The sequence below is a fragment of the Prosopis cineraria genome, unplaced genomic scaffold (assembly GCF_029017545.1).
Source record: "Prosopis cineraria cultivar Desert tree isolate PC_DT_omini unplaced genomic scaffold, ASM2901754v1 PC8, whole genome shotgun sequence".
Taxonomy (NCBI): domain Eukaryota; kingdom Viridiplantae; phylum Streptophyta; class Magnoliopsida; order Fabales; family Fabaceae; genus Prosopis; species Prosopis cineraria.
In genome coordinates this window covers 10,115,885-10,141,302 of record NW_026555339.1, presented here as the reverse complement: position 1 = coordinate 10,141,302, position 25,418 = coordinate 10,115,885, and the positions used below count along the sequence as shown (strand labels likewise).

The following is a 25,418-nucleotide window of genomic DNA, read 5'->3' as shown; positions in this document are numbered from 1 at the left end:
AAACAAAAATATTAAAAATAAGTTCCCCCTATTTAAAATTTTTTGTGTCTTGTATATGATAATTTATGAATGTAGATGGGTTTAATTTTAATAATTTATATTTTTAATATATTTAAATTAAATTATGGTCATATTTTAATAATTATTTGTTAATAAAAATAAACTTTTATGAGTTTGCGACATGATTTTATATTCCTGTCATGAGTTTACTTAAATTCATGAATTTAACAACCTTAATCTAGATGATGAATGTTCTTTTGCATTGTTTTTCATGTACAATAGCTGGCATTTTAGGTCTGCTTCACATTGAGTTTAGAGGACTTTAATAATAGCTTACGTTAATCTGGATCAAGTTGAAACGAAACTCTTTCAAACGAAAACTCTACCACCAATGTTTTTGCCTTTCTAGAACATGAACTTGAATTTTCTAATTAAATTGTTACTACTTTCTTATTAATTGAACCAGTCATTTAGTGGTATTTTCTTTTGCGTTGTTAGTGCGTTCTAAAGTGTAAAGCCCCCTCCTTTTGTCCCAAAAAAAGAAAAAGAAAAGAAAAGAAAAGTGTAAAGCTGCTGTGCGACTTGCGAGTTTGACTTGTTCGTCATGTAAACTGTCATCATAGATATCATCATTGATGCCACCTAGGATATCACACAGGATCACATTAGAATAGTTCCCATTTCTGCAAGGACTATCAGTGCCATTATTCCAATAAGACAAGGTAGCTTGGCTTTGTACCAGCAACGATACTAATCACGGCCTACATCTCTCTCTCTCTCTCTCTCTCAAGAATTGTTGCAAATTCAAAGACATTTAGAGGATTCAAAATCTATGTATTGGGCTATTGGCCCAAATAGATCCAATTTTAGGATTCGCGGATTTAATAAGTGTCTTTGTTGTAGCTAGTGAGGCTTGGGCTACAGAATTTCATGGGCTTTGATTTGGTAAGGCCTACCTTATAGGCTATATAAAGGCTGTGTTGGGGGGATGCAATTGAAGTCACCCCAACCCATAATACTCAATTAAACATGGTGGGAATATTTCTACCAAAAAAAATCATGGTGGGAATAATAAATTACATACATACTAATATTTTAGCTAATTGACTCCTTATTGTGCATAGCATTTGCAATTCATATTATTTTTTAAATATTAATTTTATTAATAATTGTAATTTTTCATGTCAGTGATTTTCACATTTGTGAGATCACTGGAACTGACATTTAACAAGCACCACATGCAAAGTACAAAGTAGGGATGTGTGTTTCACACGGTTTGGCAACTTTTTTTTTTTTAAGCTCACTCTTACTCCATACCATGAGAGTCATTGACTCGCTGTATATGTCCCAAAAACTTTTTGAGTGCCGACCGGTCAAAAATGGGACAATGACAATTAGGTTTGAGAAAAAGATATTAATAACAGTTATATTCTCAGTAAATTTTTTATAAAAATAAATTATAAATATCAATTTAAATAATTATAAATTTACAAGTTTTAAATATAAATAAAGTATTTAAATTTTAAAAACAATTTTTAGGTCATAAATTTGTATTTATCTGAATTGATATTTGTAATTAATTTTTAGAAAGCTTTGAATTCATGCACTTTATTCGAGTTTTGTTATAGGTTTTTATGGTTTTTTCTAATATTTTAAATCGCTACACTTTTATTTTTAAATATCTAGGTCCTTATAACATCACTCATGGAATGACTTAAATACTAAAAAATAAAATTATAGGAATCTAAAATATTGAAAAAAAAAGTGTATGAATCCAAAGTTATGTTTTTTTAAATTTTTTTGACCTAACTATCATTAATTTATTATTTTATATTATCTAAATATTATTTTTCAAAACAATAAACTTTAGTGTGTAATAGTATATTATCACGTGAAGTTGTGCCTTTGAGCATCTCACACAATAAGTCGCCGGTGGAGGTTTTTTTTTTTTTTTGGGGGGGGGGGGGGGGGAAACAAAATCGGTGGAGCTTTTAAGTATAACAAATCTGTCTCCACATGCGTTCCACATCAGAAAATTCTAACACCTCTTTCAAAGATTTTCGGTGAAAATCTTTTCCCGAAATAATTTTTGAGTCTAATAGTAAATTAACTCTTTATTTTTTTTAAGTTAAAAACTTTCACGACAAGAACAGTTTTTTTTTATAACAGTGATGGGAGGAATCACCCCTCGTCACAAAAATATACTAGTCTGGTCATCACTTTTTTTTTAAAATAAAAATTCCTTGATAAATAAAGTACATGTATGAATAGTGCAAACTTTAGGTAAAGATCAGGAGTGATTCAAAATCTATGAACGGAGAATCCTAAGAGCACATGGTATGAAGGTGACAAGATAATATGGCAACGAAAAATAATGATATAACTAAGTCCTATGATCCCATCTTTAACTTAATTAGTGGCTCAAAAAAAGTCTTTAAATCAATTAAGATAAGGTGTTACTGCTTTTCCCTCATGGAAAGTTTATGATCTCTTCATGTCTTATCTCTGCATTACCAAAATGGATGACAGAAATGCCACCCCCTCCCGTTTAACATATATCATGATTCTTATTCCGTCCCTTTCTAAATATAAGGTACATATATTTCTGAGTTTGATTTGATTGTAAATATTAGATTATTAAGTTATTTAAGTATGAGTAGATTTGAGCTAACGTCAAAAGTCTCACATTAAATAAAATTTTTCTTAATAATTAATATAAAAATAAAGAAAAATACCTTATAAACTCGAGACTTGAGGTTTTAAGTTAGGAAATATTGTCCTTCTGCTAATCTTGTCTAGTCGTCATTCCCCATTCCTAACGAAGGTCTTATTCTCTCTTGTGATATTTATTAAATTTTTCTTCCCATAATACCCCTATTTATTAGAACATTTTTATTTCTATGTATTAAATTTTAATATATAGTTAAGTGGCAGGGATGTTTTTAAAAAAATCACAAATTTTCTATACATTTGTTACAATTAATCGACTTACCTATTTTTCTTAGTTTCTACAAATCAGTTAAGAAAACTTTATATTTAGGACAGCGCCTGATGGAGTATATGATAAAGGGATAATTGCATACAAGTCTCACTCAACACAATTAATTAATGTATTGTTATTCTCTTAAATTCAATTGTTAATAGACTTGAAAGTAATTAATTATATTGAATAGAATCTTAGAGTAATTCTTTCTATGATGAGTACTCAGAAGAGTATTTTCTCTCCTAAATCTCAATTCAAATCATCATCTCACGAATAAAGTAAGTATTATTTGACAAAATATTGATTTGTTTTATTTATTTTATTAGCCAAAGATAATTTATTTAAATTTTTATAAAAAAATACATGTGAGTAATAAAAAACAGAAACCAGTAATCACAGTCAAATTTTTTTAATAAAATTAGTACAAAGTCCTTCATAGGTATTCTAATTAATTACTCAAAAGTCCCATCATTTATGAGCAAATGGTTGAGAGATCCCTAGAGACTTAGCTAAGGGCCTGAGAATGAGATTGGACACACAATGACTGATTTACCATAATTGAGTTAAAGAAAAGAGTGACACCGTTTTCAAATCATGGGGGTTTTGGTTAATTCCAAGACACCTTATTTACAGCCAAGTGCTTGAGAATTTCACAGCCATTTATTTATGTAGTGGGACTTTTATAATTACAATGTTTACAAGGAACTTTATAATTATTTTCCCAAATTTGACCATAATCACAGTAGAAATTCATTCCTTGAATTATACCGAAAAAACTGTGTAAAAAAAATGGAGAATACCATTAAAAACTTCCAAAGGAATTTAAAATCTGATAATGATATTAAATATATTAAATATTTATTAAAACAATAACTTTATTTATTAATTTTTTAATATTTACTTATTAATTTTTTTAACAAATTAAATCCCTTGCGGAATACTAACTTTATTAATAATCGTGTCCAAATGAAGCTAGGCTTTTCAGGCACAAAATCAATAATGGCACGCATCGTACCACTCATCCCGTCAGGTTATTCCTCTTTCAAACGAATAGTCTATGTTTTGATTGTTTTCTGTGTATTGAATGACTGTGACATATGACAATAAAGTGACTAATTATACATTTTATTTTATATAACATGATAAATCCTCTGTGGAGAGAACATATGCTAAAAAAAATGTTTCAGTGATTCAATGAATTTCATTGATGTGTCTTACTATTTTTATTTTATTTTTTTGTCTTGCTAGATCTTTCTCTTACAGTCTTTAGGTGTCGGCAGAGAAGAGCCAAATTCTAATAATATGCTTATACATGCATGATTTCATTTCCTTTTTAGTGACAAATTATTCCTTGTCTGGTATTAGTGATCGAAATTTGAGTTGCATTGGTCCCAATTATTGGAAAGCTCTTTGAACATGATTTTCTCTATTCATATTCCAACACTCACCCCAACCAATGTTAAAAAATATTTAATTTCTTTCACTCCTTTTGATTACATTATTTTCCAAAGTGAGATTACATAAGTGAGGTTAGTTAGCTGTAAAGTCTAGTTCTTCTTTTGATCTTTTCTTTCTCATTGTCTGCAAGCACTTATATATTCTAAAGTATAATATTCTAAAGATGTCTGATGCTAAAACAACTGTTCCCAGAATATCATGAAGTTAATTACAATGATGTGATAAAACCTGAAGAAACATCATTTTAATTAGGGGAAGTGATGAAACCCTTGTTCCCTTATAGCTTATATGGTCCCCTTTTTTTCTGTTTAAAGCAATCTAATTTGGAAAATAAAGATCTAAATGTCAAAAGGATGAAGAAACAACTTTGAAGCACATATTACCCCACCTTAATTATCTCAAAATTAAATAAGGAAGGAAGAAGAAGCAGCTAGTCATGACTTTTTTCCTGATAATTAAAGCATGTGTAATTATATTCATCTCACTTTATTTAAAGAGAAGAAAGTGTCTGATCAATCAATTGATCTTATCTGTGCTGACTATGTGGTGTTAGAATCGCACGACAGCAGGTGGTATAAATTAAAGGTGACAAGAATATATATTTGTATATGTATCGTGACAAATATAATAATATATAACAGAGACTTCATGCCTTGGTCATCTGTTCTTTTCTTTTTTTGGGCCAGATGCCTTGGTCATCTTTGAATTAAGATGTTAGCGCATTCACTCGTGGAGAGTTTCCTTTTTTTTTTTTTTTTTTGGGTCTTATGTGCTAATTCATTATACCAACCAAATGGAAGACCAAAAGGATGATGTTTTATTGTTTTAATGGGTAAATGGGGCTCGTAACAGCATGTTTTGTTGGCCAATCTAAATTTTTTCTTCTGCTATCTCAAAGTAAATGTAAGCAAAACCTAAAACCCAAGACACATTGTGTATTCAGTTTTATTTATAAGACACATTTTAAAAGTTTTATTTGATTTTATTTATAAATTACTATATTATTTTTAAATAATATTTAAAAAATATTTTTAAAAATATCATTCATAAAAGAGAAAAATTAACATGATGTCACCTTTTAGAATTATTATATGGGAGCATATTTAAAATTTTATACACTTTTATTCCTTTTACTTTTTTGCATTAGTATTGATGAGATTGATAGAAATAACTTAGAAAGAAGATCAGGGGAGTATATTTATAAATAGTAGGACTTTTTTTGTAGATTTTATATTTTATACTGGTTTCATTAATTTTACTTTCAGTTTGTGTGTTTTTATTTTATATTTAACTGCTCAATGTACTGATTATTTTCTGCTTCTGAAATTTTTATTTTTTCAAAAGAATATGTTCAGCGGTGAAACTCCCAATCTTTTGGAAAAGCAATATATCAATTTATGAAGCAAACTACTCCCTCCATCCCAAATTATAAGATATTTTTAGATAAAATTTTGTATATCAATAAATCTCATTAAATAAATTTAACAACTTTATCTTTTCAAAAAAAATATAAACTTTTAAAAATACCTATCATTTAATATATTGAAAAGAAAAAAGATGGAAATTAATTATAGAGAGAAAAATGATAATATTAGAATTGATGCATTTAATTAAATCTTAATCTATTCAAAGTGTCTTATATTTAAAATAGAAAAACTACTTCTATAATATAAGATGAATAAAGTAAGAGATTTTGAGTCCCTCAATCATGGCTTGATGGGTTGAGCACCCCAATAAAGCTATTTTAAAACAAAAAGGAAAAAGAAGAAAATCACATGTAAAGATCTTCTAATTATAAGACTACTAATGACCAAGTTAATTAATTAGCATCTCACTAGAAAAATGGAATCCATCAGCAAGGAATTAATGTTTGGCACATACTAGTATATTGCTTTTGCAAGTATGGTGTATGGGAGAAATTTTTAGGTAAATTAAGTGTGCTATGTCATTTATAGTCTGTTCAATTAGAATGCTCCAAATCATTTAAATAAAATCTTATGTGATATTATTTTAATTGATTTAATTCTTATATAATAGAATACAAATTTAATTTCTTGTATTTTCTCTCTCTAGGTTTTATCATTAATAATATAATCAATTTAAATTTCATATAATCTAAATGTCATATTTTTATTAAATAGACCACAAATAACATGGCACATCCAGTCTACCTATGAATTTCTCAAGGGTACGGATCATGTGCATTCATTCACGATTTTGTGTCATCAATAGTTGTAGTTGGAATAATTATATGATGCTTTTTTTCTTTTATTAAGAGAGGTATTTTGCTCTTTTAATTTTGATCTTTCATTACTTTATACTTTTGCCATACCAAATAAATAAATGAAAATATATAATTTCTCGTTCAAAAATATAAGACATTTTTTTTAAGGTGATATTTTCAAAAATATAAATATTTTGGGTTTTTTAAGGTGTAATTAATGAGATTTTTTCCTTAATTAGGGGTTTAATTAATAAGGTATTTTAATTGAACACCCTATTAATTAAATGTAAATATAGAAAAAATATGTAATTTTAAAAATAATTAATTAGCTTATTATGAGGAGTAGTTCAGTTAAAAATATCTTATAATATTTAAATGGAGGGAGTATGTGTATTTCTTTTCATTCCACACAAAATATAATTAATTTCAAGCCATCCTTTTCATTGTTTCATTTTCATTGATTTTGCATTATGCTACCTCGTAGACAAGCCCCTCCCATGCATTGTACTTTGAACAATAAAACTCCACTTAAAGATAACTTATATAAAGAACCAGAAGGAGTATATGGATAACTAATTTTTAGATTATCATCAATATATTAATACATATGATAAAAATTATGGGAATTAACTGTACAAATACTGAATGGTGTGTCTCATTCCTTGCACGCATATCCATATATACAATATGATGCATAGAAAAAGTTGTCTAGTTAATTTGAACTGTTTCGTTTCTAACTTAAAATACAGTCTTATTCATTTGCAACTCAAATTTTACTCTCCAAGGTCTCAACTTTTGCAACTTAAAAGTTTTATAAGTATCCACTTCCAATTTTATTACGGGAAAAAAAGTTGAATGAAGTGTGAAATTTAAAGTTTGGTAATATTAAGATTTATAACCATCACTATAGGACATGTGATTGCAATACTGGTCGAGTGTGTTGTTTAATTACCTTCTGGTTTCGTTCACTTTTTGTCAAAGCTATATGTTGCAGAGATATATGAAGAAATGTATTAAATGAAAGTAATAAGTGTGACACACAATGCACTGAATTGACAAATTCAAAAGTTTTGAAAAACGGGACCATATAAATTATAAAAAACAAGAGTTTCACTCTTGAAGGTGAAGTTTCTTCATGTTTTATCACAACAAAAAACTACATGATATTCTGGCAACAGAAATTTTTTTTATCAGGCATCTTTACATTATTAGACTTTAGAACAAGTGCTTACAGATATTGACAATAGGAAACAAAAGATCAAAGCAGGATGATATTAAAGGACTAAATGAAGGAATTGAACTCAAATAAGGATAAGGGCATAAATATTTGGGAATCTGAAACTAAAGATTAAAGGTCCTTTAATCTAAAAGTTTGTTACTCTTTTTTACAACCCTCAAAATAAAAATTTACAAGTGAGATTCACTAATTTCTAAAGAAAAAATTGGAGTAAATTTGTGATGGGTTAAACATGGAAATGTCCTTCACAAAACTTAATTAGGACGAATATTCCTTCACAAATTTGGAATACATTTTCCTTTACAAACTTTTGGAAATGGACTTCTGACAATATATGCCATCACAAATTTTCGACGCCTTTTGCATCAATAAAATCCGTCCTAAAAATTTAAAATTGATAAATTCCATCTCAAATGTTGGGCAAAATCCATCGCCAATCGCTTATTTTCTACCTGTGGTTCCATTAATTTCTCATTTTCATCAAAAGTCCTCTCATAGAACCAAACAAGCGTAAAAGAGGTGTTGGACTTAATTTTCTAGAGGGAAACATATCATGGAGATAGATTTGTTACACTTAAAATCTCCACCGTCTCATTGTGATCGAATATATGCTTACTGGTACAACTTCACGTGATAATATTACAATACACTCAAAGTTATTCTCTTCTTTTCTTTTTTCGGCCTCAGCTCAAAAGTCATTCTTATTGGAAAACATATAATAATGTTTCCTTCTTTTTCTTTTTTGATAACCAATTCCCTTCCTCTTCTTTTCTTCTTTTCCGTCAAAGATCTAATGTTATGCTTGGCACGAGAGAAAGGTAAAAAAAAATATTTTTCCCTACTTGACTAAAGAAAGGAAAAAGTAAGAGAAAAATAATATGTAAGACTCACATATTTTTACCCCCAACTCTTCTCTCCAAATATGGCGAGATTTTGAAGAGAAAATTTTATTTTTAAATTATCTACCAATTTTCAAATTTCATAATATTTGTAATGTAGTTACATTTTGATAATAGATTTTATTAAACAAACAATATATTTAATTTTTAGATTAATTAGACAAATTTTAATTCTAAATTTTTAGTTAAATTTCTTATATTTGTTGTAGTTGCAAAATTTTAAGATTATTATATATTTAATAATTTTATAAATAAAATTTTAAATTGGATAAAATAATTTGGAATTATGTTTTTATTCAATCAATAATATATGATAGACATTATTATCTATATAATATGTTAAAATATTAAATTTTATTATATATATTATAAATAATAAGATTATTATTATCCATATAAAAATAACAAATTTTCTCTCTTCCTTATTTTCCTTTGCTCGGCCAAACACAATGTAAACTTAGTTGTTTTTAATCGCTTAATTGATAATTGTGCATTAATAAACCTTTGTTGTTCCTTATTGCATAATATGTAATGGTTCTAAGGGTTGGAATGTCTGGAAAATGTACCTAGAAAAAAAAAAAACTGAGATAGGTACATTTCTCATTTTCTTTTTAGGAAATAATTTTCTACCATCCAAATGTTGCACAATTTTATGGTAATATTCCGCCAACATATTCTCGCTGAGATCAAGCTCTTAGGGCTTGTAACCCACCGAGCTGAACATGGTTGATACCTCCTAAAAGTAGCTGGTTTGCTATAGATGTTGTCATGTATGACTTGATCGTCTTGTAAAGTGTCCTCGTTAATGCCACCTAGGATGCCAACTTAAACACCAACTAAGTGACATAGGATCACATTAGAATAGTTCCCATTTCTGCAAGGACTATCAGTGCCGTTATTCCAAGAAGACTAGGTAGCTAGGCTTTGTATCAGCAATGATACTAATCACGGCCTACGTCTATCTCTCTACAAAATTTTTGCAAATTCAGAGATATTTATGCTATATTAGGATACATAGAGATTTTGATTTGAATTTAAATTTAAGTCAAATTAAATTCATTATTTGGATAACTAAAAATACATGAATTTGAATTTGACTCAAATCTAAATTTAAATTTTATCTCAATCTCCTTATAATTTGAAAACTTTTTTAAACTCTTATTATTTCAAATCCTATCTTAATCTTTTTATAATTTGATTGGGCTACTGGGCAACTTTGAACAAGACAAGATTGTTGGCAATGATTGGGATCGGACGGCTAGCACCACCTAGGACCGGATGACTAACTTCCATTGAGACCGAACTGCCGGCGCCAACCAAGACTGGATGGCCGACTTCTATCAAGATTGCCGACTTTGAATAGGATTAGACCACTGACATTGTCCGAGTTGCTTTTAAATTTAAATACATAATTTAAAATTTAAAATTTTACTTAAAATCCAAACAAATATTTTTAATATTATAATTTAAAATTTTTTATATTATCCGAACAAAGAATTTATAATTTATAAATTTTAAATATGAGATTTTAAATTTAAATTTTTAACTCAAATTTACTCATTCAAACACAATCTTAAAGGAATCAAAATTTATATATTGGGCTATTGGCTCAAATAGATTCAATTTTAGGATTCATGGGTTTGATACGTGTTCTTGTTCTAGCCAGTAAGGCTTGGGCTACAGATTAAGACCATGGCCTTTCATTTAGTAAGGCATACCTACCAATGGTTCCCAATTATAAACATGGTGGGAACAATAAATTACACACATATCAGTATTTTAGCTAATTAACTTTGTGCACCCCAAACAAAACTTTCATTTAGTAAGTTTGTTTTCTGTTTTTCTTTTAAAAGAAATTTTGATTTCTATTTGAAAAAAGGGTTAGATTTATTTTCTTTAAAAATATTATTTCAATTATTTTGCTATTTGTCTCTCTGCTCAATTTCTTTTCCTTTCAAGTCTTTATTTATATTTATATGCATACGCTATTCAGTGAAATGATTATTCCTCGTGATTATATACAAGAGTTATATACAAGTTATGTGATATAGTTAAGATAGTTATTTCTTACCATGAGTTATGCATCATATGATTTATTATATAATATAAGGATGAGACGGTTATTTCTCACCATTGTACATGAAAAGGATATGCATATATTATGTTATAGGTGGAATAGTTATTTTCCACCAAGATTGGTGATTGGTTGTTGATTGTAGGAAATGTTGGGATTGAATGTTTGGTGGTTGTTGCATGTCTGATTTATTATTAGTGAAACATTGAAATACTATTTTCTCTGGCATATAAAGAATTTGTAACAGTGAATATTTGAAGTTTTGAACATTATGATGTACATTTATTTATCATTGAAAATTAATTGTGAAAAACTCTTGTATGCCTTTGCTTTCATTATGCACACTTTGTTATTTATATCCCCATTGAGTCAATGGTAAACTCACACCTCTCTTAATTTAATTTTTTAAATAAGGCAATTGTAAAAGTACTTTTATTGATTAGTTACCTCTAGACAGGTGGAGTAAATTGCAAATATTAGATAGTTTTATGAGATTCTATGATGTCGTGACTACTATGGTGATGTTAGAATCAAGGTGTAATATAATGTTAGATGAACAGTCATGGTTTTATATAAATCTTGTTTTGCTCGTTTGATTTTTATTGTTGGGAGATATTTGGTGTGAGAGGCCTAATGAGTTAAAGGCTTGTTAGGTTAAGTGAAATTAAATTAGCTTAACCTATCCACCAATCACAATTTAAATTTTGGATCATGACTTAACTTTTTATTGTGCATAGCATTTGTAATTCGTATTATTTTTTAAATATTAATTTTATTAATAATTGTAAGTTATCATGTCAGTGACTTTCACATTTGTGAGATCACTAGAACTGACATTTAACAAGCATGCAAAGTACAAATTTGGGATGTGCGTCTCACGCGGTTTAGCAATTTTTTTTTTTTTAAAGCTCACACTAACTCTATATTATCAGAGTCATTGACTCATTGTATATGTCCCAATAGCTTTTGAGTGCCAACCGGTCAAACATGGGACAATGACGATTAGGTTTGAGAAAAAGAAATTAATAACAGTTACATTCTCAATAATTTATTTATAAAAATAAATTATAACTATTAATTTAAATAATTATAAATTTATAAATTTTAAATATAAATAAATTATTTAAAATTTAAATGCAATTTTTAGTTCATAAATTTGTAATTTCTGAATTAATATTTGTAATTAATGGTTTAAAAAAATTTTAGAAAAGCTTTGAGTCCTTACATTTTACTCGAGTTTTATTATAGATTCCTGCAATTTTTTTAGTATTGTAAATCCTTATAATACTACTTATAAAATGACTTAAAACATTAAAAAACAAAATTATAGGAATTTAAAATATTAAAAAAGTGCAAAGACCAGCAAAACTCGAACAACGTACAAGAATTTAAAGTTATATTTTTTAAAAAAAAAATTGACCTAATTATCATTAATTTATTAGTTTATATTATTTAAATATTATTTTTCAAACAATAAACTTTTGGGTGTAATGGTATATTATCACATGAAGTTGTACCCTTGAGCATCTTTCACAATGAGTCGTCGGTGGAGCTTTCAAGTATAACAAATCAGTCTCCACATGCCTTTCACATCAGAAACATCTAACACCTCTTTCAATGATTTTCGGTGAAAATCTGTCCCCGAAATCATTTTTGAGTCCAATAGTAAATTAACTCTTTATTTTGTTTGAAGTTAAAAACTTTCACAACAAAATCATATTTATTTTTTATAATAGTGATGGGAGGAATCACCCCTCGTTACAAAAATATACTAGTCTGGTCATCATTTTTTTAAAAAAAAAATTCCTTGATAAATAAAGTACATGTATGAATAGTGCAAAACTTTAGGTAAAGATCAGGAGTGATCCAAAATCTATGAAAGGAGAATCCTAAGAGCACATGGTATAAAGGTGACAAGATAATATCAATATGACAACGAAAAATAATGATATAACTAAGTCCTGTGATCCCATCTTTAACTTAATTAGTGGCAAAAAAAAAATCTTTAAATCCATTAAGATAAGATGTTACTGCTTTTCCCTCCTGGAAAGTTTATTCTCTTCATCATGTCTTATCTCTGCACCACCAAAACGGATGACGGAAATGCCTCCCCCCCCCCCCCTTTTACCATTTATCATGATTCTTATTCCGTCCCTTTCTAAATATAAGGTACATATATTTCTGAGTTTGATTTGATTCTAAATATAAGATTATTAAATTATCTAAGTGTGAGTAGATTTAAACTGATATGAGAAGTCTCACATTCAATAAAGTTGGGTTTAATAATTAATGTAAAAATAAAAAAATGCCTTATTATAATTCAACCTGTGAGGTTTTAAGTTAGGAAATATTGTCCTTCTGCTAATCTTGTCTAGTCGTCATTCCCCATTCCTAACGAAGGTCTTATTCTCTCTTGTGATATTTATTAAATTTTTCTTCCCATAATACCCCTATTTATTAGAACATTTTTATTTCTATGTATTAAATTTTAATATATAGTTAAGTGGCAGGGATGTTTTTAAAAAAATCACAAATTTTCTATACATTTGTTACAATTAATCGACTTACCTATTTTTCTTAGTTTCTACAAATCAGTTAAGAAAACTTTATATTTAGGACAGCGCCTGATGGAGTATATGATAAAGGGATAATTGCATACAAGTCTCACTCAACACAATTAATTAATGTGTTGTTATTATTCTTCTAAATTCAATTGTCAATAGACTTGAGAATAATTAATTATATTGAGTAAAATCTTAGAGTAATTCTTTCTATGATGAGTACTCAGAACAGTTTTTTCGCTGCTAAATCTCAATTCAATTCACCATCTCACAAATAAAGTAAATATTATTTAACAAAATATTGATTTGTTTTATTTATTTTATTAGCCAAAGATAATTTATTTAAATTCTTGTAAGAAAATACATGTGAGTAATAAAAAAAAACCATTAATCATAGTCAGCTTTTTTTTAATAAAATTAGTACAAAGTCCTTCATAAGTATTCTAATTAATTACTCAAAAGTCCCATCGTTTATGAGCAAATGGTTGAGAGACCCCTAGAGACTTAGCGGAGAGCCTGAGAACAAGATTGGATACACAATGACCAATTTACCCTAATTATGTTATAGGAAAGGGGGACGCCGTTATCAAATCATGGGCGTTTTGGTTAATTCGAAGACACCTTGTTTACAGCTAAGTCCTTGAGAATTTCACAGCCATTTTTTTATGTAGTGGGACTTTTATAATTACAATGTTTACAAGAAATTTTATAATTATTTTCCCAAATTTGACCATAATCACAGCTGAAATTCATTCCTTGAATTATACGGATAAAACTAAGTAAAAAAAAGGGAGAATACCATTAAAAACTTCCAAAGGAATTTAAAATTTAATAATGATATTAAATATATTGAATATTTATTAAAACAATAATTTTATTTGTTAATTTGTTAATATTTACTTATTAATTTTTTTAACAAAATTAAATCCCTTCCGGAATACTTTATTAATAATCGTGTCCAAATGAAGCGATGCTTGTCAGGCACAAAATCAATAATGGCACGCATCGTACCACTCATCCAGTCAGGTTCTGCCTTTTTCAAACGAGTAGTCTATGTTTTGATTGCTTTCTGTGTATTGAATGACAGTGACATGTGACAATAAAGTGACTAATTATATATTTTATTTTATATAACATGATTAATCCTCTGTGAAGAGAACATTTGTAAAAAAAAAAAAATGTGTCACTGAATCAATGAATTTCATTGATGTGTCTCACTATTTTTATTTTATTTTTTGTCTTGCTAGATCTTTCTCTTACAGTCTTTGGTTGTCGGCAGAGAAGAGCCAAATTCTGATAATGTTTATACATGCATGATTTTATTTCCTTTTTAGTGACAAATTATTCCTTGTCTGGTATTAGTGATCGAAATTTGAGTTCCATTGCCCAATTATTGGAAAGCTCTTTGAGCATGATATTCTCTATTCATATTCCAACACTCACCCCAACCAATGTTAAAAAATATTTAATTTCTTTCACTCCTTTTGATTACATTATTTTCCAAAGTGAGATTACATAAGTGAGGTTAGTTAGCTGTAAAGTCTAGTTCTTCTTTTGATCTTTCTTTCTCGTTGTCTGCAAGCACTTATATATTCTAAAGTATAACATTCTAAAGATGTCTGATGCGAAAAACAACTGTTTCCAGAATATCACGAAGTTAATTACAATGATGTGATAAAACCTGAAGAAACATCATTTTAATCAGGGGAAGTGATGAAACTCTTGTTCCCTTATAGCTTATATGGTCCCTTTTTTTCTGTTTAAAGCAATCTAATTTGGAAAATGAAGATCTAGCTGCTTAAAGGATGAAGAAACAACTTTGAAGCACATATTACCCCACCTTAATTATCTCAAAATTAAATAAGGAAGGAAAGAAGAAGCAGCTAGTAGGGGTGTTCAGCTTGCACCTGTCTCGATTGGCCTGATATTGTTCCTATCATATCGAGATGGGTCTCGTCTCGACCCGAAAATAATTAATTAGGACAGGACTTTGCATGATGAAACAGAAAAGGGGTTCGGGACAAGACGAAACACAAGATTATCATCGAGACGTCCCGTCCCATCCTGAATATTAAACACACACACACATATTATTTTTTATTTTAAATATATATATATATATATTAAATATAGTAATCATATTAATATAATTTATACTTATATTAATTATATCAATTATAATTTCAATACGTGCAATTCTTATTAAAAACTAAAGTTTTTTATATTGATAATTTTAATAACATAGAGTAAACAGGGCGATGTCTTTCTTTATAATATATTAATTATATTAATACAATTTATATATATATATATATATATCTATTTGATAGAAGAATAATGATTTGGTATTGTGCTTATCTTGCCTGTTATTGCTGTTCTTATAGCCTAAAAATCACTTATAATTGTTATTATAATATGTAATTGTGATTAATATAATTCAATAATTAATTTTAAATTGTTGTGATTTATGTACTTGTATTATTTTAATTTTAAATATAATAAATTATATGATTTAAATTTTAATAAATATTATTATTTAAATATTTTTTTAATATTATCTGATTTATCGAGATGATGATATGTTCCGATCATCTTGATCTCATCTCACTTTTTAACAAAATGAAATGAAATATGAGATAAAAAATAAATTTTAAATTTTTTTTTAAGACAGGACCCATCTGCCCTGTTTTATGAATTCCCCGCTAGTCATAATTTTTTTCTTGACAATTTCAAGCATGTGTAATTATATTCATCTCACTTTATGTAAGGAGAAGAAAGTGTCAGATCAATTGATCGATCTGATCTTATCTGCGTTGACTATATATAGTTTTAAATGGAGAATAGTATAAGAGCAGGTAGTGTAAATTAAAGGTGACAAGAATGTATGTATGTATGTATGTATGTATGTATGGTGATAAATATAAAAATATATAACAAAGACTACATGCATTGAGGACCAAAAAAAAAAAAAAAAATGATGTTTTATAGTTTGTGGGGGTAAATGGGGGTCGTGACAATACGTTTTGTTGGTCAATCTAATTTTTTTTTTCCTGTTATCTCAAAGTAAATATATGCAAAGCCTAAAAGCTAGGACACGTGGCGTATATATTTATAAATAGTAGGACTTCTTTTTTGTAGATTTTATATTGATTTCGTTAATTTTACTTTCATTGTTTGTGTTTTTGTTTTATATTTAACTTTCTCACATGTATTGATTATTTTCTCCTTCGGAAATTATTTTCTTTCCAAAAGAATATGTTCAGCTTTAAAACTTCCAATCTTCTGGAAAAGCAATATATCACTTGATGAAAGCAAAGTAAGGGATTTTGAGTCCCTCAATCATGTTGAGCACCCAATAAAGCTATTTTAAAACAAAAAGGAAAAAGAAGAAAATCATCATGTAAAGATCTTCTAATTTTTAAGACTATTAATGACCAAGTTAATTAATTGGCATCTCACTAGAAAAATGGAATCCATATGCAAAGAATTAGCGTTTGGCACATACTATAGTATATTGCCTTTTGCAAGTATGGGGTGTGAGATAAATTCTTAAGTAGACTGTATGCTCTACATCATTTGTAGTCTATTTAATTAAAATGTTTCAATTCATCTAAATAAAATTTTATATGACATTATTTTAATTGATTTTACTTTTATAATAGAATGCATATCTAATTTCTTTTATTTTATCTCTTTAGCTACTATCATTAATAACGTAATTAATTTATATTTAATGTAATATAAATGTCATTTTTTTTGGACAAACTACAAATAATGTGGCACACCCATTTTACCTAAAAATTTCTCACAGGTATGGATCATGTGCATTCCTTCACGATTTTGTGTCATTAATAGTTGTAATAGGAATAATTATATGATGCTTTATTTCTTTTATTAAGAGAGGTATTTTGCTCTTTTAATTTTGGTCTTTCATTACTCTATAATTTTGCCATACCAAATAAATGAATGGAAACATATAATTCTTTTGTTAAAAAAATATAAAACATATTTTTTATGGTGATGTGTTCAAAAATATAGGGTATTTGGGTTTTTTAATATATAATTAATGAGATTTTTTTTTCAAAAATACCCTAATAGCTTTAATTAATAATTTTTTTAATTGAACACCCTATTAAATAAAGATAACTATAAAAAGAATGTGTAATTTTAAAGACAATTAACTAACTCATTAGGAGTGTAATTTAATTAAAAATACCTTTATAATATTTCAATGGAGGGAGTACGTGTATTTCTTTTCATTCCATACAAAATATAATTAATTTCTAACCATCCTTTTCATTGTTTCAATTAAAAATACTCTCCCATGCATTGTACTTTGAACAATAAAAATCTTTTTAAAGATAACTTTTATATAAAACCAGATGGAGCATATGGATAACCAATTTTTAGATTATCATCAACAAATTAATACATATGATAAAAATCATGGGAATTAACTGTACAAATAATGAATAGCGTCTCATTCCTTGTATGCATATCCATATATATAATATAATGCACAGAAAAAGATGTCTAGTTAATTTGAACAATTTCGTTTCTCACATAAAATGCAGTCTTGTTCATTTGCAACTCAAATTTTACTCTCCAAGGTCTCAACTTCTGCAACTTAAAAGTTTTATAATTATCCACTTCTAATTTTATTACGGAAAAAAAAAGTTGAATGAAGTGTGATATCTAAAGTTTGGTAATATTTTTTGCTGAAATCCTGGTGCGTGCATCCAGTCTCTACAAAGCAACAAAATTTTCCAGACTCTCAAGGGGCAAGCTGGCAAAAATATAATATAAAATAAAATAAATCAGAATTTGAAGCTGAGAAAGTTGTGAGAGGACCTACTGAGTAGACCCATAGCTTTATTATGATAAATGACGAAAGATCATTACTAAATCCACACATCTGAGCACACACTAATAACTAATAACACTGCCTCACACTACTCTTTTCAAAACACTGGATTAGCACAACATTGAAATTAATCTACAAAGCCATTTTCTCATATTGCGGGATTACTATAGGACTTCTCACTTTGTGCTTGCCATCTGTCCACGTCAGCTCTCCAAATGAAGGCTGATCTGAAGTTTTGGCTGAACTTGTTGCCTGCAAAATCACCAGATAGCTCTTCTTCTGGTTTGTTCTGTGAAACTTTAAAGTTTTCGGAAGAACAACAACCTTAACTCCTGGCGGGGCTTTGACATTTACAGTATACGTGCTTGGAGGTCCAACATTTGTTACAGTACGAGTAACATTTACAGGTTTCACACCCATAAAAGGCAATGTGATGGAAGGGTAGTTGAAATCTTCTAGTCTGTAAGATCTCGGACATTTGTATGGCCTGTTATAGTTAATGGCTTCCACTAGTCTTTCCTCATAAGCAGAGGCACATAACAAGTTGAGATAATCAGAAACCTTGAGATCATAAACAAGTCCAGGGTCTATTGCCTGGTTGGGTTTGACGAATCCTGTACCATAATGGAATGGAGTTGCTACTTTATCATCTTGCTCGTCCCGAATCTGTGCATTGGTGTTATCCAGTATGCTTGCTAAAACGACATAGTTTTGAAAACTTGTTAGAAATGCTTCTAGTTAGAGAGAGAGAGAGAGAGAGAGAGAGAGAGAGAGAGAGAGAGAGAGAGAGAGCTGTAAACATGATAGCAGACTAATAATGTATGTCGTCATACCTGTGGTCATGATTGCTGACTTGATCATTGCGGGACTCCAACTAGGGTGACGAGTTTTAAGAAGACCAACAATGCCAGTAACATGAGGGCATGCCATGGAAGTTCCGGACAGAACATTATAGTCAAAGTGACGTCCTACATCTGAATCCAGGTTGGTTGGGCTCGCAGCAGATGAATAAGCAGCAATTATATCCTGACCCGGTGCAGTTACATCCGGCTGAAACCAAAAAAAAAAAAAAAAAACAAACAAAAAAAAAAAAAAAACAAAATGCTCAAGAACCATGTGGTTGACTGAGGGAGTTATGTTAGGATGGTTCGTATATGATAACCTTGAGGATTGATGGGAGAACCAAGTTGGGTCCCCTGGATGAGTATGCAGAAACTTTTGGAGCTGGCCTTTTTGGTATAATTGTTTTTGCGTTGTCCAAGAATGCAAGTGGGTTCCTGCAGCAATATATGCATAAACGGAGCTCTTGTCATTGCAAATATTTTCCCAGCAACCTCAAATGAGAAAGAGTATCATTATTATAATTTACTTGTTTTTGCTGAAATAGTCCCAGGAAGTATTTTTTTTGGGTTTCTTAGGCGGAATATTGGAAGTATCTAAAACTTGAGCATCAGCTGTAGCTGTATTTAATTCATTATCATTTTGCAGAATCATTTTCAATGCGCCTGCACGCTTTGCTTCCGCGCCCTTGTCCACAGGCCGTAGGGTTCTTCCTCTTTGGCATATCAATATGCGGCCTCTTACTTTTGTAGGATCAAGTGTTCCTGGTCTACAAAGCTGACTGCAACAGCAGCAGCCAAACATTACTAGATAGTTTAACACTAAAAAGGAAAATTAAGACATAATTTGGAGGAATTTTATTCATTCTTACGCGTCTTCAAATGTCGCACTACGAAGCCTGACATTGCCGGCAATGACAACAGGAATTAACCTCTGAGATGTCGAGTTTGAGGCAAGACTTGTTCCCTGATCAGATCCTCCATGTTATAAGTTATTATAAAATATCAATCATAAACACAATCACGACCTAAGTAAGAACCACACGTGTAGTTGATTGGGACAATTTTCAAAATTCTAATAAATGGGTTTGGGATACAGACACACACACCCCATGTATTTCAATATTTTCGGGATGCAAGGATCTAGATTGAGCTGAAAATATGCAAATATATATATAAAAAAAACTCATATAGTCAATTTTGATATTAACATCTCAGGCTTTTGGGTTGGCTTGAATACCTGAATGGTTAAATATTATTATTTTAGTTAATTTCAATTTTTATATTAAAAATTAACATTTTCAATTTTTATGTCATTTTAATTTTATTTTATTAATAATAAAAAAGAATTCAAGTATTCTAACTAAGCCTATTTAGAAAGAATTTTTTTTAAACTTTCAAGTTTGATCGTAAGATTTTTAGATTTATTTAAACTGGCTTGTTGGGTTTAACTCGGATTACTAGCTCTAGTTTTAAACAAGTAATAAAATGGTTAGCATTAATTTTTTTTAAGCTTTTAAGTTATGAAAACATTTTGACAAAGAAAATAGTGACACGAATGATGGAATATGTGATATACGTTTACTTCTTAAAAATATCAGCGCTTCATAGATCATAATTGAAAGAGAAATAAACCTTTATGCGCTGGCCATTGCCAAGAGTAATATTATTGCTGAAGTCCCTGTCTATGGAGCCAGAAGCAACAGTGAAGATCCAAGGCGCCACGTTAGACACAGTCTGAAGTTCTGGTCCCGAGTTACCAGCGGCGGCAACGACTATTATTCCCCTGGAAATCGCATGGAAGGATCCTATAGAGATCCCATTGGTCAACATGTCATTAATATCTGGGACAGCATTCCTACCGATTGAAACAGTGAGCACATCAACACGATCGTTTATAGCTTGGTCAAAAGCAGCGAGCAAATCTTCATCGGTGCAGTCTTCAGAACTATGAGGACCCCAGCAGACTTTGTACACTGCAAGACGAGCTCTCGGAGATCCTCCCTTGGCAGTGCCATTCCCATTATTGAGAACACTCACGTTTCGAACGAAGTTGCCGCCGGCGGTTGACAGCGTATGTGTGCCGTGTCCCACCATGTCACGAGCACTAATACCACTTGTTGGGCCCAGGCTTCCGTGTTTTATCTCGAAGCCTTGATAGAAGGTTTTTGCTGCAATGAGCTTCCTGTTTCATGATATGGTATTGTTACATACTTGATCTCAAATTTTAATTATAAACTACTTCGCATAGCATACTTTTTATTTTTAAGAAATAAAATGATGAATAATAATAGGGTATAAAAGCAAATTGACTCTTAAACTATATATACATCTAAGAGCATCTATGATTCCAAACTCATTTTGTATGTAATGTTTTTCTCAAATGTTTTGAAAACGGCACAATTTAGTCCCTGTCATTACATAATTTCAAAAATTATAGAAAATGATCAATAAAATTGTTTTGGTCATTGTTTATAATTTCTTGGATTATTATCTATATATTTTGGTCATTTACTGCAATTTTTGATCATTTTCTATTTTTTATATCATTTTCTGTTTTTTTTTTGTCAACAAACAAATAAGGTTAACTTCTGTTGACAGCTGGAGCCCAATCGCATTGTTTTAAAATATTTAAAAAGAGCATTATTTAAAAAAGTTTATGATTTCAAACATCCATACATCCATAATTTAGGAGTTAATTTGATCTTTTACTCATAATGATGGTAGTGGTGGTGGTTTAAAAAAAATGCATTCAAATTGGGATCGAACCTGTTGCAAAGAGTTGTGGTAGATCGGCCTGACAAACTGTACAGCTCGCATTTTGACCCTCCTCTCCACTTATTTGGAATGGGGCCGTACCCATCATCTCGGAAGCTTCTGGATTCCGGCCAAACACCTACCCCATAAAACGACTCAATATATATACACATAAAACTCACGCAACACAACTGATCAATATATGATCGTTCTTATCTCTCTCTATTTCAAACTAAATTGCGAGGCACGGTGCATTACAGGTAGTGTTATGTACGTAGATTAAATTATAGATACACACACGCAGATAGACATAAATATAGATTTCATTTGCAACTAGTTATATTACCGGTATCAATGCTGCCGATAATCACATTTTGACCAAATCTTCCTTTTACCCAAGCAGAGTCTGGTCTCACTCTTCCATTTCTTTCTTGTCCCAGGAAGCCCCATGACCTTGTTGTGTACAGCTTATGTGATTGGCTCAAGAACACCGACACCACTTGTGGATTTTCTGCGTCAATTTCCCAACCATTTTATGTCAATCAATATGTCAATGCTACCATCATATTTTTTAAAAAAAAAAATGTTACCTCCAACCTAACCCTTGTTCATAGGAATAGAAAACACATGCAGCCACACACACATAAAATTTTTTATGTTAGATGTTGAAAAATAGAAGATATTTTTTTATTTTTTAATGTGTAATTAATGATTTTTCCCCCTAAAAGTTCTCTTAATAAAAAAATCATTCATCTTTTCATATTTAAATGAGACAACCTATTAATTAAGGGTAAATATAAAAATATAACATATTAATTTAAAGACAATTTACTGAAAGTATACTTTAATTAAAAATGCTTCGTACTTTAAAAATAGAGTAAGTATATCTTTTCTAAGGAAAGAGTGAGTGGGACATATAAGAGTAGTTGATAAAAGGTATTTGTGAAAAGATGTGACAATTATTAATTTGTCTTGTAAAGAAGAATAGAGGTAGGACATATGAGGCTCTCACTTTTGAGCTCTTGGGCTTCTTCATCTTCGAGTAATGCAGCGAAGCCATTGATGTGTTTGTTGTAAGAGTAAAACATGGCTTCTTTGGCCCTCTCATGACTGTCAATATGCAAAAATCAATTTAGAGAATTCAAATTCTTGTCATCATATGCAGCTCTTGTTGCACAATTGATTCCCAAGAAATTAATGGGAATTTTAATTACCTTCCTAAGACAGAGGCAAGAAAATCATAATGGGAACTTGTGGCAAAGTCCATGTCAGCAGAGGATGGTTTTGGACCATGGGAATGTGATCCCAAGTATACAACGTACGACTGCAAAAGACAAAGGAAATCGAAAACGTTGGATGAAGTTCAAGTGGTTGATGATCGACGATTATAAGAATATTAACCAGATAGAACAAATGCTGGCTTGCCTTTTTTATGGCATGTGCAGGTTGCTGCAACTGTAAGAAGCTGCATAGCAGAAATGACGAAAGAAGAAAGTGAAACATAGTTAAGCCAAACATTTTTCTTCGCGTGAATTCTCGTAAGCACAATGATGAGCGAGAATGGCGAGTGGCGACTCTAGTTTGTCTCTCTTTTTATATCCATCCTCGGGTGTTTGTGGATGGCGAAACTTTTCTTTTTTGTTTTCTTTTTCGGAATAATTTTTTGACCAACTTTTTCCCCCTTTTACTGGAAGACGAATAACTTGTTTCAACATTTATCATCCCAAAACCATGGAATTAAGTTTTTCTAGATACATCAACCCCATCAAATAATTTTATCAAATTCTCAATTTTTATGGATACTTGTTTCTTTTTTATCAAAATTTCAATTTATAAAAAAAAATAGAGAGTAAAATACTGTAATTTTCCTTCTATTTTACTAACATTACAGTAACTTCCCTTTCATTTTTAAAGAGTTAAATGGCAAATTCTCCAAAGAATTTGTGAACCGGTCGGTTCGTTGTTACTTTGTTAGGTCGATTCATTTGTTGGTTGTTATGTTGGATCAACCCGATAAACCAAAAGATAGGGCGATATTTCATAATTTTTAAAATCTAAATTCTATTCTTTGCATTGTCATCATCAAGTTAAAGTGTGTCGGTGGTGCAATGCAATATATCATGGAAAAATATAATAGCAATAATTGATAATGGACCAGGGAACAAAATGACTATTTGGATATTAAACTTTTGGTTAGAGTATACTTGTAGTCTCCTAATTTTATGTAAGATTTAATTTGATTCTTTAATTTTATAAAATATATTTTTAATCCTTTTACCCTAACATCATTAATTTTTTTATATATCTAACATTGTTAATTTTAAATAATTATTTTTTGTGATAATTATTGTTATTTTTTAAAAATAAACTTAATAAATCAACATTTGAAAGTATTTTGTCAATATTTAAAAGTTTATAAAAAAATTTGTAATAAAACTAATATTGTTAGGTTTAAAGGATTAAAAATACACTTTATAAAATTAAAAGATTAAAATGAAACTTTAATTTATATAAAGTTAAAGAATTAAAGGTATATTTTAACCTAAACTTTTTATCGAAATGTGACCTTCTATTCGTTGACAAGGTATGAGGATAAAGAGTTAAGTTTTCCTAATTATGTTACATGCATAAAAATTGGGATTCAAACTCCAACGGCTTGCATAAGTAAAGAAAGTTCCTATCACTCACATCAATTTAGGTTGTTTTTTATGAGACACATCAATTTAATTAGTTATTACAATTACTTTAAAAAAAATTAGATGAGTTGAGTTCCAAAAGCCAATTAAGACTAGACATGCCTTTTTAATCATATTGTATTTCTTTCTTGATTCTTCTTCTCTTTTGGAAAAATTACCAACCCTCAGATTCTACATAAGAAATATAAATGTATAAAAAAGTCTCATGAAATTATAAAATTATTTTAAAGTCTCATGTTCTTTACTTAAATTGTTTAATTACTGTTGAATAATTGTTAGTCATTGTTGCTTAGTTGTCAACTGAACAACTTAACTAACAACTATCTATTAGTATATATGGACTACTTCGATATAGCATATTGATAACTTGAATAGATAACATGAGATGTCAGAATAATTTTGTAATTTAATGAATTTTTTTATATTTAGATTTATTGTGTAGGAACTAAGAGGGATTTTCCCTTACTTTTTTTTTCTTGGTTTTAATCACTGGGGTTCACTATCTTTATGAATTATCAAAGCACTTGTTCCTTTGTTCATTGGATGTTCATTTGATGGTATTTTCACGACCCAGAGGGTATCTGATTATTCTAAAATACAAAATGAAAGACGAACATAAACCAAGGTTGAGAAAATCTGTGTTATATTCTATGTCTTTTAAAATAAAATTTTTGATATAATTTAACTAAAATACCCTCAATTAATGGAGAGATCAGTTCTTGAGATTCTTTACAAATTATTATTGTTGTTGTTGATTATTGAAAAAAAAGCAAAATTATACAAAAAAATAATATTCATTAAAAGTAGAGAGAATGAAATTTAAGTC

At 29.4% G+C, this 25,418-nt stretch overlaps 1 protein-coding gene across 1 annotated transcript; it reads right to left on the bottom strand.

Moving 5' to 3' along the window:
* Nucleotides 1-18,259: 18,259 nt before the first annotated feature.
* On the bottom strand, nucleotides 18,260-23,447 carry LOC129318165 (subtilisin-like protease Glyma18g48580). Its single transcript, XM_054962786.1, has 11 exons — nucleotides 23,322-23,447; nucleotides 23,111-23,220; nucleotides 22,909-23,006; nucleotides 22,243-22,407; nucleotides 21,909-22,035; nucleotides 20,775-21,324; nucleotides 20,012-20,106; nucleotides 19,670-19,921; nucleotides 19,463-19,577; nucleotides 19,134-19,350; nucleotides 18,260-18,995 (listed from the first exon to the last, which is right to left on the bottom strand). The coding sequence occupies exons 1-11, from the start codon at nucleotides 23,412-23,414 to the stop codon at nucleotides 18,433-18,435; spliced, it is 2,385 nt and encodes a 794-aa protein (XP_054818761.1). The 5' UTR covers nucleotides 23,415-23,447; the 3' UTR covers nucleotides 18,260-18,432.
* Between the last annotated feature and the right edge of the window lie 1,971 nt (nucleotides 23,448-25,418).